The following is an 18,706-nucleotide window of genomic DNA, read 5'->3' as shown; positions in this document are numbered from 1 at the left end:
CGCAGTCGAGTCATGGGAATTTACAACGTCATAAGGAATTGAATGAGTTCTTATGTAAGCTTGAAATTATGTCTAAGTTACGCAGATAAGCATGCCAATTCATGATTAGTAGGTGCAGCAACGCCCCCGATCGAAGTCCAACGAATCCCTCAACACCAAGTAAGTATGTTGACGTGCAAGAAAATATTTTAAGTTTTTGAGGTATGTTAATTGTCTTGTGACAAAATTATGAATGGGTTTGGAAGTCGGTAAACGTGGGCGAGGACCTCTCCACCCCGTTAAATTATGAACGGGTTAGATCGTGGTTGGAAAGCGTTAAATTATGAACGGGGACCAACCAGCCCGTTAAATTATGAACGGGGATCTCATGTATGTGGCAGTGGATACGTCCCTGTCAGCCCAGTACTGTGGTTTGTCTGATCAGGCGTTTATTATGTATGGGTCACTTGCTTTGAAACATCCTCTACGCAAAAATGAAGTCATGTATGTTTAAGTATGATCAAGTATGTAAGCATGTTTATGAAAGCTTTCAAGTTATGGCACGTCTATGTACGTATGCAAGTTCAAGTTCATTTCAAATCCAATCTTCAAGTATGTATGTTCTATTTTAAAGTTGCATGTGGTTTTATTATGTAGTACTTGCTATTTCCAGGTTATACGTGTTGAGTCTTTAGACTCACTAGACTTGATCGATGCAGGTGAGGATGTCTATGAAGAGACCGGAGGTGGCGACCAAGGGGCAGGCTTGGACTGAGCGGAAGGCTAGACCCGAGGACAGCCCATGTTATTTTAACATTTTTATGCAAGTTTAAAATACTCTGATTTTTTTTATGTTTCGGTGAGAGATGTTTGGGACAAGTGTTTGTTTAGCAAGTTTTATTGGTGTTGGATGATTTCAAAGATATTTTTATGAACGATGAGTTGACGACCGTATGGATGTTTATATTCAAGAAAATTTTTAATTTTTTCGCAAATTTTAAGTAGTAAAGAATACGGTTCGTTACAGTTGGTATCAGAGCGATGTTCCTGTAAAGGGTTATGCCTACTGCCAGTCGCAAGAAGCTCTCGAAGTCACACCTCAACACAACTACAAAAACGCCATACGACAACGGATAAAATCCGTTGTCGTAGGCAATTTAAAACTGTTGTAACTGAGGGTGTTGTTGAAAGTGTCTTCAACGACAACGGTTTTAAACCGTTGTCTTTTATACCGACGACAACGGTTTTGCAACGGTCTTAAACCGTTGTATTTTCTACCGACGACAACGGTTTTGCAAGGGTTTTAAACCGTTGTCTTTTATACCAACTGCAACTGTTTTGCAACGGATTTAAACCGTTGTATTATCTACCAACGACAACAGTTTCGCAACAGTTTTAAACCGTTGTTATCTAGCACTATTGACAATAGTTTTGCAACGGTTTTAATCTGTTGTCATAATATATGAACGACCACAGTTTCGCCACTTTTGAGACCGTTGTTTTTTGTAGCAACGACAACAGTTTTGCAACGCCTAAAAATCGTAGTGTTTTGTTGAATTTACAACAATTTAAAACCGTTGTCTTCAATAGAATTCAAAACTGTTGTCGTTAATAATTTTTTTCATTAGGTAAAAATTTTGTATTAAATTTCTTTTAATTTACAATATATATATAATAATAATTAAACCAAAAATAACAATCAAAAACAAAATATTTACAACATTAAATCTGTGACTATGTTTTGCTCAAAATCCATCATCCAAAATATGCCAACGATAAACAAAAATTTTACAAATTTGAATTTAGTATTGCAATTGACCTTGATACATGTTCGTCATAAACATGGCAATGTGGCAGTAGAGTCCCACAATATCAAAATTTTCCAAACAAAAAATACGGATATACTGCAATCTTTTGTCATAATCGGTCTCGATCTCCTCAGACCTCATCAACATTTATGCATCAAAACCTTCCCCTGCCATTTCATCCCTGCCATATAATCCACACATAGAAAGCCCATTAAAAACCCATGAAAGAGATGAGATTCAAAGCAAGACATGCACTGGAAACGCAACTAACACAAATGGTGCATAGAGATGAAAATAAAGTCATAACTAATATATATTGAGGAAAATAGAAATTTCGGCATGACCTCCCCATAAGTAGGACATCCCAAAAATTTCCATCCAACACAAACAACATTTATATATTCGAAAGAAAGTCATAACATCAATTCACAAACAAATAACATTTAAGTTCTAAGGAATCTATATATTGAAGTAAATCATATTTTTCAGGGACTTGATTGAAAGAAATAAAATTCCTAAAACTCTGAGGCATTTGCTCAGTCTTCAGTTCCATTCTTATGATGAGAAAGTAGGCTGGAAAAAATCAAAACACAAATAAAATCGCTACGAATCAAGTTTCATTCTCTAAATTTCAGGTCCACTATCAATCAAGATTAATTTTCCAATGTTTTATATATAGGTCCATGTGCAGTTGGAAATACTATACAATGCATTGGAATATTTGGAACAAATCAACATGAATAGACACAGAAATGGAACACAAAGCACTTATTCATTGTAACACAAAGCACTTATTCAGTTGGAAATACTATACCATGCATTATTGAAGAAAATAGAAAAATGATTGATTTGGTTCATTGTAACACAAAGCACTTCATCAATACTTTGCATACCTATTCATAAATATAGTCTTGTATGCATTCCGCCCACTCGGATCGCACTTCATCAATCTCTTCCTTGGAATACTCAGTTTTCATGAACTGTGAACAAACACAATGTCAATATTAGTAAAAAAACAATCAATAAAGACATTGAAAAATGAGAAATACACAATCATTTTTGAATATTGAGAATATGTCGAATATTACAATTGAAGATATCGAGTTCTTCTCACTGGTAGCATTTTTTTCAATCATTTCTCTCATAAATCTCATAACATAAAAACCACATTGTTTCGAATCTGGTTTTCGTGGACCCTAATTTAAAAAAAAAATTGTTAATGATTGATACACAAATTGAAATAAACGTTAATTAATGACAAGTACACATGCATACATTTACTACTTCCCATATAGCTTGTTTTTTCCCTTTCCTTTCCTTATTTGAATTAAACAATCTTACACTCCTGCATACATCATTAACAGTCAACATATGAGTGTTTTATTTACTGAATTAAATTTGACATAAAAACAAAATATTAACTTACATATCCACCACATATTTCCAGTCATCGTAACGGTTTCGATGACTAAGTGAATCCAACAAATAAACCATCTCCTTGTAAGGATCGATGACAGTGAGAATCCAATGATAACTATGCATAGAACACATAATTAGCGCATACAATTCTATAAAATGTCAAGAAAATAAATTAAATTTGATATTGTAATTTTGACTCACCCAACATTATGTGGCACTAAAACTAGTTGATTTGTTGATGCAACACTTAGTCTTTCGGCCAAAACACTTGCTCTTTCATTCAAGTGTTCGATTTTACCGTTTCTGTCAAGTTTGGATACATATGGCATGTATGGGATCGTGTGTGGATTGACAAGTCTAAACTTGTCAGTCTTGTTGTCTTTTTTCATCTTTTATACAGATGCCTACAATTTCCAACAGAATAATGTGAATATGATAAATTAATTAAGTTTATACAGCTTAAGTGGTCAACAAACAAAAGAAGAAGACTTACCATATGTACACAACTATACAATTGGCATATATTGGATCCAAACTATAGAAAGGAATGATGTCTTCAAGGTGCAGAAGTAGTTCGTAACTCTCGTCAAATAAATCATGATCAAAAAGCAGTGATAAATTTTGTTCATCGGTTAGAGCACGTTTACAATAACAATATAAAAGATATAAAGATCTTGGCACACTTGGAGACAAACCAATCATATTTCTGTGGTCGACATTTTTCTTCTTTTGAAGCTTCTAAACATTGCAAATGTACACATGTTAGCTGCAATATTGAATTATTTATGATACTTTAAATTTAAATATAAATTGACATTTACCTCATCTTGAATTACTACGAAGTGTGCTGGCCAAGCTACATGTGTTCCAACAGCATCACCAACAGTATCACATTCGTTTGGAATTGGAAATGGCAAATATGCTAATTTGTCCACAGCATGATCAATGGATACGTGCATGCAAGTAATGGGTGATGGAACACCATGAAATAATTTATCATCTGCATTGACATGGACAATTGTACCGTAGGCAACAATGTTGGTCCTAGATTCCAATGCCAATGCAACCGGCTTGCCCTAGAAGACAAATAATCATGTTATAAATTGATACAAATCATAGTCATGGACAATTGCAATAATAAGATACCTGCAGAAACTCAGCATTGCATAAAGTTTTCACGTAATCATCATGCGAAGTTGCATAGTTGCTTGCACCCTTTTTGATTTTATCGTCACTCATGGGATGCAACTTTACTGAGCAACTACCTTTTTCTTCAATGTCAAAGTTGCTTGCACCCTTTTTGAACATTTCTTCAAGTCTCTGTATGCGTGCATCTTGATCTGATATGCGTGCATTTTGTTCTGCGATTCGTGCATCTTGTTTTGAGATTAATATCTTCGCCTCCATCAACTCCTTTGTTTGATTAAGAAATATATGGTCATCACCAAAAGGACTCTTCCATGCTCTACCAATATTAAAGTAGATGCTTGGAGTGATATGACCTCCAACACCTCTCACACGACCAGAATGTTCATATGAATCCAGTGCTTTCGTAAGGATATCATTTTTTCCTTCTTCATATTGCAACGTACCCTCGATTTTTTGTTGCACATAACCATCCTGTCATGCACAAAAGAACAAGATAATTACTAAAAACAGTTATAATGAATAAAAATTATTCATTTTCATGTATTGTTTGCTTACAATCTTTTCTATTGCCGATTTCAACTCATCGCCTTCAATTGACCCTTCTTATTGACCCGTCCTTTCTTCCACATAATTGCTCGATTTATATCATCATCGTCACCTAACTCATCTGCCTACAAACAATATGTATGTTATCAACAAATTTAAAAATCACATAGCATGGACTTAGTAAACTTTTCGAATTAACTCAGTTTCTCATACTTACTATTTCGTCGGCGAAACGTGCATATCCTTTGCGAGACATACGATGGGGGTATATGTTTTGCTTTCTTCTCTTCTTTTGTTCATCACGCAATTTCTAGTTAATTGAAAATTGCCCACATATATCATATGTCAATAGAAATAATTTGTTATGGTCTACTAATTTGAAAATAACAAATTAAGAATCTTACCATGAAGTCATCAGACAAGCGACTGATTACAAATGAACTCCAATCATCTCGTGTAATATCAAACCCAGTAGGTGGTTCTTTCAAATCCTCAGTGTTATCCCGCTTGCTAAGAATGAACTTTTGAGTGAGAAAAGCTTTAAAATGTCGCCACTTGTTATTTGCAGAGTTCAGACATCCCTTCTTCCAGCTTTGATCAACATTGTACGTCAGCTGTAAAAGTCATATTAACCCATAACATTAAACATATCATAACCATATGAAAAATAATTAAAATAGTCAAAACATTATAACTTACATTAACCGATTCCCATATTAAATCTTTGACATCATTTGGAACCATTTTCCAAGTCTAATAACTTATCTTTACCTTTTCTCGAACAAGAATTCCAATATAACTTTGCATCTCACCTGCAAATTCTCCAACTGGCTGTCCCAATTTATTGAACCTCACATCCTTTCTGATTCCATGAACCCTTTGCCTAACAAGCCTATCCAAACGTGTACGACCTCTAGATGATTTTGTTGTTTCCGTCTCTGTAGATTCCAAAACTGTTTTGCCCCCACAACTATTGTCATTGGCAGAATATGCAGTATTATGTTTAGGCTTCTCGTTCTTTGACATCCTGCAAGCATTTACAATTTGTTAGGCAATCAGAAAAATGCATTATGCAATGCATGTCATAAAAAAATTAGTACTCAGTTCTTTATTTTTCTTTCTACATGAAAATGTAATATGCAGAACAGTAAAGGAATGTAACCTATCATGCTGGTTCAAGTCATTTAGGATTGCACTTAATTATTGTCAATCCAATACCCATCACAATCTTCACGAATGCATGGAGGTTCATTTTCATCTATTCCATCAACATCCATTGATATAAACCCTCGTGTAAAACATTGATAGTGGGATACATCATTCTCCAATTCATCACCATTCATGTAGTGAATATACTCTCTTGTGGGACTAGCAAGTACAACATGCCATGCAGGATCTTGAGGATCTTCAATGTAAAACACCTGCTTTGCTTGACTGCCCAAGAAAAAAGAGTCAGACTTGAATCCAATTCTCTTCAGGTTTACCAACGTGAAACCAAGATCATCAACTTTAATACCGTTAATATTCTCAACCCAATTACATTTAAACATTGGAATTTGAAACATTTGGTAATCAAGTTCCCATATTTCTTGAATAACTCCATAAAAAATCATGTCTGACACAACTGGATTTTTATCCTTTGCACTAGCAACTTGCATTGTCGTTGCGACTAAGCTTACTCCGGAATTTTGCATAACTCGTACATCATCTCGCTCTTTTGTATGATAAGTGACCCCAACAATCAAATAACTAGAGTACTTTAACACTTGTTTGCTAGGTCCGCGCGCTACCCACTTCAATCTTTCTGAAATTTCACGAGTGGAATTGCCAACTGCACTTGCAACCTATATTTCACAAAGTGCTAAAATTTAACCCTAAGTTTTAAAAAAACTCCATGATATTGATATTTAGACAACTTACAGTACCACGTAACCAGTTAATAAAGGTTCGGTTATACTCATCTTGTAACCACCTTTTGGACTTTGCTTTATGGGGAAATTTTGCATCCAAAAATTTCATGTGTTCCCTGATGAAATGATTAAGGATAAGTTAACCAATTGAATGTAAAAGAATAGAAAGAAATTATTACTAAGTCAAAGAAATTACTCGATATAAGGCTCAACGTCAACATCATTTTCCAGTAGATAACGATGTGCTTGATTCAACTCATCATCACTAGTGTAGTGCATTACTGAACCAGAAAGAGGCTTAGTGAGTTGTACTCTCCGATGCATTGATGGGATACCAATTGTATCTACACTAGACATGTAGTCCGAGCAAAATTCCACATCCTCTTCAGCAATATAACGTTTGGCTATACACCCTTCAGGCCGATTGCGATTTTTTACATAGCCTTTCAATATCTTCATGAATCTTTCAAATGGATACATATGCCTAAACCAAACCGGTCCACACAATTTTATTTCGCGTACAAGATGAACGGTTAAATGAATCATTATATCAAAAAAAGATGGGGGGAAATATTTCTCCAGTAAACACAATATCATCACAATCTCTCTTTGTATCTCATCCAACTTTGAGACATCTATCACTTTATTGTATAACACATTGAAGAACCCACACAACCGAGTGATAGTATCTCTAACATGTTTAGGTAGGACACCACGTATGGCCACTGGAAGCAATTGTTGCATCAAAGTGTGATAGTCGTGTGACTTAAGGCCAACAAGTTTCAATTCCTTCATCGACACGAGGTTTTTAATATTAGATGAGTTACCCGTAGGGACCTTTATTCCAAACAGAGAATTGCAAAATTTTCTTTTCTCAGACTTGGTTAGAGTATAACAGGCTGCTGGCAAATACGTTCTTTTCTCCCCCATCTTTGGTATCAAATCAGTCCTCAAATTCATCTCCATGAGATCTAGTCTTGCTGCAACTCCATCCTTCGTTTTTCCTGGAATGTCAAGTAACGTACCGAAAAGACTTTCACAAACATTTTTTTCAATATGCATCACATCAAGAACATGTCGAACATGTAGATGTTTCCAATACTCAAGTTCAAAGAATATAGATTTCTTTTTCCAACATGATTTCTCATCACCTACCTTCAACTGAAGCTTCCCACTCATTTTTCCCAGACGATAATTAATTCTTTCAACTCTTTCTAAAACTTCATGCCCAGTTAATGGTTTTGGTGCGAGTTTAAACTCTTGGTTCCCATTAAATGCTTTCTTTTGCCTTCGATATGGATGAGTTGTAGGAAGAAACCTTCTATGGCCTGTATACACAATTTTTTTACTATGCTTCAACCTCGTCGAATATGTTTCTTCACCACATATTGGACATGCATGATATCCTTTCACAATACAACCTGACATGTTCCCATATGCAGGAAAATCATTGATCGTCCATAGTAACATAGCTCTAAGCGAGAACATTTCTTTTCGATATGCATCATATGTATCAACACCATTATCCCATAAAAATTTTAATTCGTCAATTAGAGGTGCTAAGTAGGCATCAATATCATTTCCCGGTTGTTTGGGACCAGAAATCAACAAAGTGAGCATCATAAATTTTCTCTTCATACACAAACTTGGAGGAAGGTTGTAACTGATCATCACAATTGGCCAACAACTATATGCAGAACTCATCGAACTATGTGGATTCATGCCGTCTACTGATATGGCCAATCTTAGATTTCTTGGCTCGGAAGCAAAATTTGGCCAGTTGTGATCCACTACTTTCCAAGAGGGTGCATCAGCCGGATGACGCAAGTATCCATCACGAATTCTTTTATCAGCATGCCAAGTTAATTCCTTAGATATCACTTTCTGCTGAAACCATCTTTGAAATCAGGGAATAGGTGGGAAGTACCAAAGGACCTTTGCAGGAACTCCTCCATTTATCGTAGAATTTTTACCCAACTTCCACCTTGACATCCCGCAAATAGGGCAACTGGTAAAATCCTCATACTCCTTCCGGTATAAGATACAATCATTAGGACAAGCATGAATTTTCACATAATCCATCCCTAAAGCACATAAGCTTTTCTTTGCGTCATACAAAGATAAAGGCAATTCATTGTCATCTGGAAGCATTTGCCCAAACAAACCAAGTAAATCAGTGAAACTTTTATCACTCCAACTATATTTTGCCTTCAAGTTATATAATTTCACAAGTGCAGATAACTTTGTAAATTTAACACATCCAGGATATAAAGGTTTCTCGGCATCTTCAAGTAGCTTATGGAATTGGTTTGGATTCTTAGCATAACTATCATATGCACCATGTACCATACTTATAGGTTCCTCGGTAAAATATTTGCGTTCATCTTGCCCTACTCGATCACTATCATTCATTGAGTTCCCGTACTTAGATCTTTCGCCATGCCAAATCCATGTATGATATGTTAAATCTATACCATTACAACACAAATGAGCCCTTATAGTGTCAATATTTTTCGTCTTTAGATTACCACATTTTGCACATGGGCAAGGCATTGCATTCGGATTGTTAGCGTTTCGCGATGCAAACTTCAAGAAATACTCCACCCCAACCTCATATTCATGTGAAAACCTGTTCTTTGACATCCAATCTTTGTCCATTATACGTACCACTAACCACCCATAAATGAGTCAAATCCTTCAAAACAATTGTACAAACACTATTAAGTTGGTGTTCAAAAGAGTTGTAAACAACAAAATTAGACATCAATGTTGTGATGAATCTATCAACAATGCTCGTGTTACATAGCTTCATTCGTTGTATTTTTGTGGCGATGGCTTTATTAAAAATGACATTAATTTATTTCGTAAATATGCAGAAACATACCTGCAAGAAACCGCCGCCGCAGCTTTTTTACCGACTGTAAACTTGAAAGTAAGCAAATTTCCTACTCCACTGTCACCTTCAATTTGTGAACATAAAAATGAAAAATTCATATCAGGCCCATCACGTGACACAACTACACTTGAAAAACAACCATAACAAAGGAATTACCGCTCAAATCCGCATCAAAGAAGCTTGCTCAGACTAGCTAAAGTACAAGCTTGAAGGATTTATATTCAATGAGAATAACTCAAACTTGTTCTTAACCCAAAATTCATATAATCAGCTTGTATGAGCTCAATTCAGCCCAATAAAATAAAGCAATTAAAACTTGAGCTCGACAAGAAATATAACATTCTCGACTCATTCTTTATATACGTCTGAAAATACAATATTGAAATCACAAAAAACCACGACAAAGGCACCGACCTTTGCGAATGTACTCTTCCCAGATCCATTCTTTCCCATCACAGCATGAACCTTTCATATCCAACAACCAAATTAGGAGTCAAAGAAACTGAAAAACTATGTGCTTACAACTAGAATTAGAGTAAAACCTTTATTTGTCTCAATATTTACTTTTGTTCAATAAAAGATATATAGATAGTTTTAGTTTCCCTCTCAACCATCACTATTAATTCGTCTCACTAAAAATATACATGCTTTTATCGAAAAAAGAAAATATCAACAAAAAAAAGGTTTTGCCAAAAATTTGCAAGGAAAAAAAAAACCTAGTTTAAGCAAATTCTCGAACACCTACGCTGCAATATAAAAGTGGTCATGTGATTACAAAAATATTCAACTCGAATCCTTCCAACAGATGCAATACATCACCGTGGAACACAAATTAAATTTGTAAAGCCGATTTGAATGCAAATTAAATTCATATTGTGATCTTCAAGATTACACAGCAGAATTGTGAAAAGATAAATTACATTTCGTTACCAAACTATCATCTTTCCCACTTAACATCTATACCCGTCCAACTTAGCCCCCACTTAACTGTTGATCATAATTGCATCAAATTTTGGGTGGAAAAAATACATATGCAGAAAAATGGAATAAACCATATCGACAACATTTTGTATACCACACAAGGGGGGAAAAACTTAAATTAGGTACCTCGCCTTCGTGAACCGTAAGATTAACGCCTTTAAGGATGGGCTGCGTGGACTCCGCGATTACGGCGGAGAGATTTTTGACAACAAGCAGGAGTTTCGAAGCGCCACCGCCGGCGGAGGTGGAAGAGGGCAGGGTCTCAAAACACTGTTTTCGCTTTTATGCTTTGTGAAAGGGAAAGGTAAAGCAATGGGTAGCTCTCTCGATCAGACTGTGTTCGCTTTCTTTGCTGCGTGTTGCAATGGGTAGCTCTCTCGATCAGATAAAAGATAATGGTGTCTTCTTGGCGAACAAAGGTCACGAATTTGATGGCTAGATCGCACGGTGGTCGGCCGTTTTTCTTTGGCGTTGAGAAGCGGCAGCGTCGGCTTGGGATTTTGGGGGAAGAGGGCGACGTAGCGCGGGAATGGGTTTGGGTTTTCTTTCTTTTTCTTCTCCCTTTTATTGCAAGTGTATATAACACTACAAATTTTTTTTAAAAAAATTCTACCACAACGGTTATTGTAAACCCGTTGTCGTTAACCATATAAAACCCTAAGAAAAGACAATGTTTTAAAAAACCGTTGTCGTAGCTCTAATAAAACCAGCTGAAAGACAACGGTTTTTAAAAAGCGTTGTCGTAGCCCAAAAAAAACACAATAATAGACAACGGTTTTTAAAACCATTGTCGTAGGCCAACAAAAAAAAGGTTAACGGTTGCCAAAAAAAAAGCCAATAGACAACGGTTTTCAAAACCGTTGTCGTAGCCCAAAAAAAACAAGCTAATAGACAACGGTTATTAAAAACCGTTGTCGTAGCCCAAAAAAAACGCTAAGAGACAACGGTTTTTAATAGACAACGGTTTTTAAAAACCGTTGTCGTAGCCCAAAAAAAACTAGTTAATAGACAACGGTTATTAAAAATCGTTGTCGTAGCCCAAAAAAAACACGCTAATAGACAACTATTTTTAAAAACCGTTGTCGTAGACATATCAATGACAACAGTTTTTAAGAAACTGTTGTCTATGAGCGAGTTTTTTGAGCCTACGACAACGGTTTCTCTTGAAACCGTTGTTAAAAGACAAAGCACAACGGTTTTTATAAAAAACTGTTGTCTTTGATGTGTTGTTGAATTAAGATTTTCTTATAGTGCAAGTCTGTAAGTTTTAATTTTTTCATTATGTATGTAGTAAGCATTGAATCATGAATTTATCATATCCATGTTTTGAGTTTAGATTCCGTGCATCCTATGTCATTGATATCATGTTCATGCATAGTGGGTTTACATGTTGGGTAATTGATGGGACAGAATGCCTCCTAGACGTGTGGTTGACCGAGAAGCAAGGGAAGAGGATCGAGAGACCTGAAATGAGGAGAGAGCCAATCCTCTACCTCCACCGCCAGATATGCAAGCGCAGATGCTGGCAGGAATGACTCAGCTCTTCGCACAGGGGGAGAGGCCTAGACCAGACGCGGTGTATGAGAGGTTCCAGAGGATGAATCCTAAGGAGTTTTTGGGATATACTGACCCGATGGTAGCAGAGGGATGGATTAAGTCCATCGAAGTGATCTTTGACTACATGAAGCTGCAGGATGCAGACAGAGTCCGTTGTGCCATATTTCTTTTAACAGGCGATGCCAGACGTTGGTGGGACAGTGCGTCGGTGGCAGTTAATTTGCCGACGTTGTCCTGGAATGGATTCAAAGAAGTGTTCTTCGCCAAGTACTTCACTGAGGAAGTACGATCCCGGCTGACTAGGGAATTTATGGTGCTGCGACAAGGAGATAGTAGTGTTGCAGAGTTTGTTAGGAGGTTTGAGAGGGGATGTTACTTCGTGCCTCTCATTGCGAATGATGCCCAGGCAAAGTTGAGGCATTTTATGGATGGTTTGCGGCCGATCTTGCGCCGTGATGTGAGGGTAGCTGGCCCTACTACATACGCAGTTGCCGTTTCTAGGGCTTTGGCGGCAGAACAAGACTAGCGGGATATTGAGGCAGACAGGCAAGGCAAGAGGCCCTATCAGGCCCCACCGCAGCAGCAACAGCATCAGAGGCCTCATTTCAAGAAACCTTACCAGGGGCAACCGGGAAAGAAACCCTATCAGGGACCGCCGAAAGGCAAGAGTCCTATTCAGCAGCAGGGGGCGCCTGAGAAGCCAAGTAACTTCCCAGTGTGTCAGAAATGCAATCGCCAGCATCCCGGTCAGTGCCTATGGGGATCTGGGAAATGTTTTAAATATGGAGCTACGGATCACATGCTGAAAGAGTGCCCGCAGTGGAAGCAGCCAACCAAGGGCAGGGTATTCGCTATGCATGCACAGGAGGCGGACCCAGACACCACTTTACTGACTGGTAAACTTTTCTACCTAAGCTCAGTATTATTTTTCCTTGCATGTGGAAATTTTTTTTACTTGGGATTATTAGTGTGCTAGTAATAATTTGTTTGCCTTGGGATATTGAGTTCTATTTTGCTTGAGGTTTATGTTAGTAATTTTGGGATATAAGTTAGTGTTGTGCTAACGCATCACTCATGAAACATTTTCATAAAGAGATTAGCAACAACGGCACTGATAGATTCAGGAGCCACTCACTCCTTTATATCGGAGATGTTTGCTAATCATTTGGACCTCAAGTCCATTGGCCTAGACGTGAACTTTTCAGTGACAGTCCCATCAGGGGAAGAGCTGTTAGCTACCAGTGTGGTCAGAGATATCGATCTAGAACTGCATGGCCACCTAGTATATGCAGATTTAATCCTATTGCCGATGCCAGAATTCGACATCATATTGGGAAGGGACTGGCTGACTAAGAACAGAGTTCTGATCGATTTTCAGAAGAGATCAATGTTGGTCAGACCGCTGGACATGGAGCCGTTCCTATTTGAGCCAGCTAGATGGAGGAGTTTCCCTTGCATGATTTCGTGCATGCAGGCGAGGAGACTAATTTCTAAGGGGTGTCATGCTTTCTTGGCCAGCATCATCGCAGCACCTGACATGCCCACTCCATCGCTCTCAGATGTGCCAGTAGTCAGAGACTTCCCAGACGTCTTTCCTGACGACGTCACAGGCCTTCCACCAGAGAGAGGTGGAGTTTGCAATCGATCTCATGCCAGGCACAGTGCCAATCTCTAAGGCACCATACAGATTAGCTCCAGCTGAAATGTTAGAACTCAAGCAGCAGATCCAGGAGCTTCTCGACAAGGAATTCATCCGCCCCAGTTTCTCACCGTGGGGCGCACCAGTACTTTTTTGTGAAAAAAAAAAGACGGGAGCATGAGACTGTGCATCGATTACCGTGAGCTGAACAAGGTAACGATCAAGAATAAGTACCCGTTGCCTAGAATCAAAGACTTGTTCGATCATTTGCAGGGAGCTACCGTGTTCTCTAAGATAGATCTTCGATCAGGGTACCATCAGCTGAAAGTGAAGGATGCAGATGTCCACAAGACAGCTTTCAGGACCAGATACGGGCATTACGAGTTCTTGGTGATGCCGTTCGGACTGACAAAAGCTCCAGCTATTTTCATGGACCTCATGAACCGAGTATTTCAGCCCTACCTGGATCAGTTCGTCATCGTGTTTATTGACGACATTCTCATATACTCGAAGAGCCATGAGGAGCACAACCAACACTTAAGGACATTTTTACAGGTTCTGCAGAGTCGCAAGTTGTTTGCGAAGTTTAGTAAGTGCGAGTTTTGGCTGCAGAAAGTTGCATTTTTGGGGCATATAGTATCTAGCAGTGGCCAGCGAAAGTAGCAGCTGTCAAGGAATGGGTTGAGCCGAAGAATGCATCAGAAATCCGCAGCTTTTTTGAGTTTAGCTGGTTACTACCGTAAGTTTATTAAGGGATTTTCATCCATAGCAGTGCCACTCACTTCCCTGACCAAGAAGAATGCTAAGTTTGTGTGGAGTGAAGAATGTCCGAAGAGCTTTGATACTTTGAATCAAGCTCTTATTTCGGCGCCAGTGCTAGCCATGCCGACAGGGCAGGGTGAATTTGTGCTTTACACCGATGCGTCTAAGCTCGGGTTAGGCGCAGTATTGATGCAGCAGGGTCGGGTCATAGCTTATGCTTCCAGGCAGTTGAAGGTGCACGAGAAGAATTACCCGACTCACGACCCGGAGTTTGCCGCCGTTGTCTTCGCACTGAAAATTTGGAGACACTACCTATACGGCGAGAAATGCAAGATTTTCACCGATCATAAGAGTCTCAAATATTTCTTCACGCAGAAAGAGTTGAATATGAGACAGAGACAGTGGTTGGAATTGGTGAAAGATTACGACTGCGAAATTAGCTACCATCCGGGAAAGGCTAATGTTGTCGCAAACGCTTTGAGCAGAAAAGTGGCAGTTGTCGCTCAGTTGTCAGATCAAAGACCGCTACTGTCGGAGATTCAGAGATTTGGTCTAGAGATTTATCGTGAGGGCAGAGCCCCTAGACTGTGTAATCTGATAGTCAAATATGATTTCCTAGACCGTATCCGAGCAGGACAGTCTTTAGATGCGCAGCTACAGAAATGGAGACTGAAAGATGAAGCCAAGGGCAATGTTCTTTACACAGTGACAGACGGCATTGTGAGATACAGAGGTAGAATGTGGGTGCCTAGTGGTGAGTCGATCAGACAGGATATTTTGACAGAGGCACACGCATCTCCGTATTCTATCCATGCGGGAGGTACCAAGATGTATAAGGACCTCCAGATTTTGTATTGGTGGCCAGGGATGAAGGGAGACATCCGCCGATTTGTGTCAGAATGCCTCACTTGTCAGCAAGTGAAGGCAGAATATCAGAGGCCAGCGGGGTTGGTTAAGCCACTCCCCATCCCAGAGTGGAAATGGGAGAACATTACGATGGATTTCGTCGTTGGATTGCCTGGATCAGTCAGAGGTTTTATTGCCATTTGGGTTATATTGGACCGACTCACTAAGTCAGCGCACTTCTTGCCAGTGAAGATGACTTTTTCCATGACGCAGTATGCGGAGCTTTATATTAGGGAGATCATTCGATTGCATGGAATCCCAGTTTCTATAGTGTCCGACAGGGACCCGAGGTTCACATCGTTCTTCTGGAAGAGCTTGCATGCAGCAATGGGGACGAAGTTGCTATTTAGTACAGCGTTTCACCCGCAGACAGACGGCCAGTCTGAGTGTGTGATACAGATTTTGGAGGATTTGCTGAGAGCCAGCCTGTATGATTGATTTTCAGGGAACTTGGGAGTCTAAGGTACCTCTAGTGGAGTTCATATACGACAACAGTTTCCAAGCATCCATTGGTATGGCTCCTTACGAGGCCTTATATGGAAGAAAGTGCAGATCACCAGTTCATTGGGACGAGGTCGGAGAAAGAGCGGAACTTGGACCAAAATAGTTCAGGAGACTGCAGACGTGGTGGTCAAGATTCGTGATAGAATGAAGACCGCCCAGAGTCGTCAGAAGAGTTATGATGATAAGAGGAGGAGAGATCTCGAATTTGCCGTTGGTGATCACGTATTCGTCAAGATAGCACCTATGAAAGGTGTTATCAGATTTGGGAAGAGAGGCAAGCTGAGTCCGAGGTTTATTGGACCATTCGAGATTTTGGAAAGAGTTAGAACATTAGCTTATCGTGTTGCCCTTCCGCCGAATCTGGCCGGGGTACACAATGTGTTCCATGTCTCGATGCTGAGGAAATATCTGGCAAACCCTTCGCACATTCTGAGTTATGAGCCGTTGCAGCTGACTCCAGATTGTCTTACGAGGAAAAACCGATTCAAATCCTAGAGAGACAGGAGCGCAGACTCCGGAACAAAGTGACTAAGCTAGTCAAAGTCCGGTGGCTAAATCAATCGGTGGAAGAGGCCACTTGGGAATCAGAAGCAGATATAAGACTTCGCTACCCGGAGTTGTTCGGTAAGACTTAATTTCGAGGACGAAATTTTTATAAGTAGGGGAGGAACTATAGTGCCCAAATTCAGTGCACGTTTAATCCATGCATTCATTTAATTATTAAATCATTTAATTAATTTTAAAAGAGTTTTAGCCATGCATAATCATGAAAATGCATTATTTTAAATTATCCATGTTTATTGTGATGCACGTTAAAATGTTTTTCGAGTTTCATGTTTCAGGCGATAATTCGAGGCGGGTTTGAGGAAAAGAGACCGGGGACGATTCTTGGCAATTTAAAATGAGATACTTTTATTTTAAGTTGAGGATGGGGCATTTTAAAGGACTTTTTAATTTGTTAGTATTTTAAAGCCTAAAATTTATTTATTTAGTGATTTAAGAGTTTGAAACTTTTAAAATTAGCTTCTTTCTTTTTTGTGCATTATTTTAATTGAGGGATTTTATTTAAAGTTTAAAAAATGTTAGTATTTTAAATAGTTTTATTTATTATTTAATTAAGTGATTTTCCTAATTTACTAATCACACACACACACACACTTTTACACACACTAATAACGCCTAAACACACACACATTCAGATTTCCACTTTTTTTATTTTTTTTTAAGAGCAAAACCTAGGGTTCTAAGAGGAGAACAGCAGCCGCCCCTTCCATTGTAAATTTTCAGCAAGTTTTGATCGATTTTATTGCAAGAAAATCGCGTCACGTTCGTCCCGGATCAACCTCGCTTCTATCTCCGCTTCGGTGTCGCCGTTTCGGTAAAGTTTATCATCAAAAGGCACGTATAATCTGTTCTTGATGCAACGATCATGTCATATTATGCGTGCGTTGTTATTTATACGTAAAACCGTGTGTACGATGTGTAGAAGTTCGAGCAATTGTGTTGGGATCACTTTTGAAACCATTTTAGGAATCAAAAATCACTTTTTTACTGTTCTGGTTGAAACTGCGAGTTTTTAGTCGGTATTTTGATAAAACTTTCAACTAGAGAATTGTAGAACTTTTTGATAGCTTCGATTTGACAGTAAATTCAAAATATTTGGACAAATATTGAGTGCGTTATGGCATTTTTCGTGGGACTGCTCAAACTGCGTTTTTCAGAAATTATGTTTTGATGTGTTCTTGAGATTTTATTGTTGCCGGCTTCATTGGGGATCGTCGGATGATCGTTGCTGCGTTTAGGTATGCTTAGTACGATGTTGGGAGTATTTTTGAGGTTTCGGTTCATGTCAATAGGCGCTCGATTTAATTAAAAGTCGTGGGTAACTTTTGATGTCAATTACAATGTTTTGAATGGTATGTGTCGTAGGGTGAACATAGTCGCCTTGGGGATTTGTACGAATTTGGTTTGAGGTTATGGCGTGCTAGGATGAGCCTTGGAGTGTCGATTCATAGTCCGCGCAATCGAGTCTAGAAAGTTAAGCGAAACATGTACAAAATTTTCGTAAGTTCGCGTTCACAGTAGGTACCCGGACCCTCACCCGAGCCCCACACGGTGTCCGTGCCCTTGTTCCACCGAAGTTCATTTTTCCAGAGTATACACGGACCCCCACACGGACCATGACACGGGGTCCGTGTCCACCTTCCCTTTCGAGCCTTCTCATCCGAGTCTACACGGACCCCTACAAGGAGGTAGGCACGGGGTCCGTTTCCTTCACAACTTTGTGGAAAATTTCTATAGTATGCTTTCGGGGGGAGGGGTTGATGGCATGGTTTTAGTTCAGTGATTTACGCAGTCGAGTCATGGGAATTTACAAGGTCATAAGGAATTGAATGAGTTCTTATGTAAGCTTGAAATTATGTCTAAGTTACGCAGATAAGCATGCCAATTCATGATTAGTAGGTGCAGCAACGCCCCCGATCGAAGTCCAACGAATCCCTCAACACCAAGTAAGTATGTTGACGTGCAAGAAAATATTTTAAGTTTTTGAGGTATACTAATTGTCTTGTGACCAAATTATGAATGGGTTTGGAAGTCGGTGAACGTGGCCGAGGACCTCTCCACCCCGTTAAATTATGAACGGGTTAGA

The 18,706-nt window shown here is 38.8% G+C and overlaps 1 protein-coding gene and 1 long non-coding RNA gene across 4 annotated transcripts; both read right to left on the bottom strand.

Moving 5' to 3' along the window:
* Positions 1–1,747: 1,747 nt before the first annotated feature.
* Positions 1,748–3,594, bottom strand: LOC142531391 (uncharacterized). 2 transcript variants are annotated; one of them, XM_075637495.1, is made up of 6 exons: positions 3,408–3,594; positions 3,214–3,321; positions 3,063–3,132; positions 2,876–2,983; positions 2,681–2,767; positions 1,748–1,968 (listed from the first exon to the last, which is right to left on the bottom strand). In XM_075637495.1, exons 1-5 carry the CDS (start codon positions 3,533–3,535, stop codon positions 2,681–2,683), a joined length of 501 nt encoding a protein of 166 aa, XP_075493610.1. In that variant the 5' UTR covers positions 3,536–3,594; the 3' UTR covers positions 1,748–1,968. The 2 variants fall into 2 exon arrangements, with proteins under 2 accessions (XP_075493610.1, XP_075493613.1); XM_075637498.1 differs by lacking the exon at positions 2,876–2,983.
* Positions 3,595–4,407: 813 nt separating this feature from the next.
* On the bottom strand, positions 4,408–10,015 carry LOC142531392 (uncharacterized). Of its 2 annotated transcripts, XR_012816273.1 has the most exons (4): positions 9,853–10,015; positions 9,692–9,759; positions 4,911–5,022; positions 4,408–4,826 (listed from the first exon to the last, which is right to left on the bottom strand). It is a non-coding gene; the product is annotated as an uncharacterized LOC142531392 (long non-coding RNA). The 2 variants fall into 2 exon arrangements; XR_012816274.1 differs by lacking the exons at positions 4,408–4,826; positions 4,911–5,022 and adding an exon at positions 5,710–5,928 and having other exon boundaries at positions 9,696–9,759.
* Positions 10,016–18,706: the final 8,691 nt, after the last annotated feature.

Source organism: Primulina tabacum, chromosome 17 (genome assembly GCF_025594145.1).
Source record: "Primulina tabacum isolate GXHZ01 chromosome 17, ASM2559414v2, whole genome shotgun sequence".
NCBI classification, from domain to species: Eukaryota; Viridiplantae; Streptophyta; class Magnoliopsida; order Lamiales; family Gesneriaceae; genus Primulina; species Primulina tabacum.
This window is presented reverse-complemented; position numbering and strand designations above follow the sequence as displayed.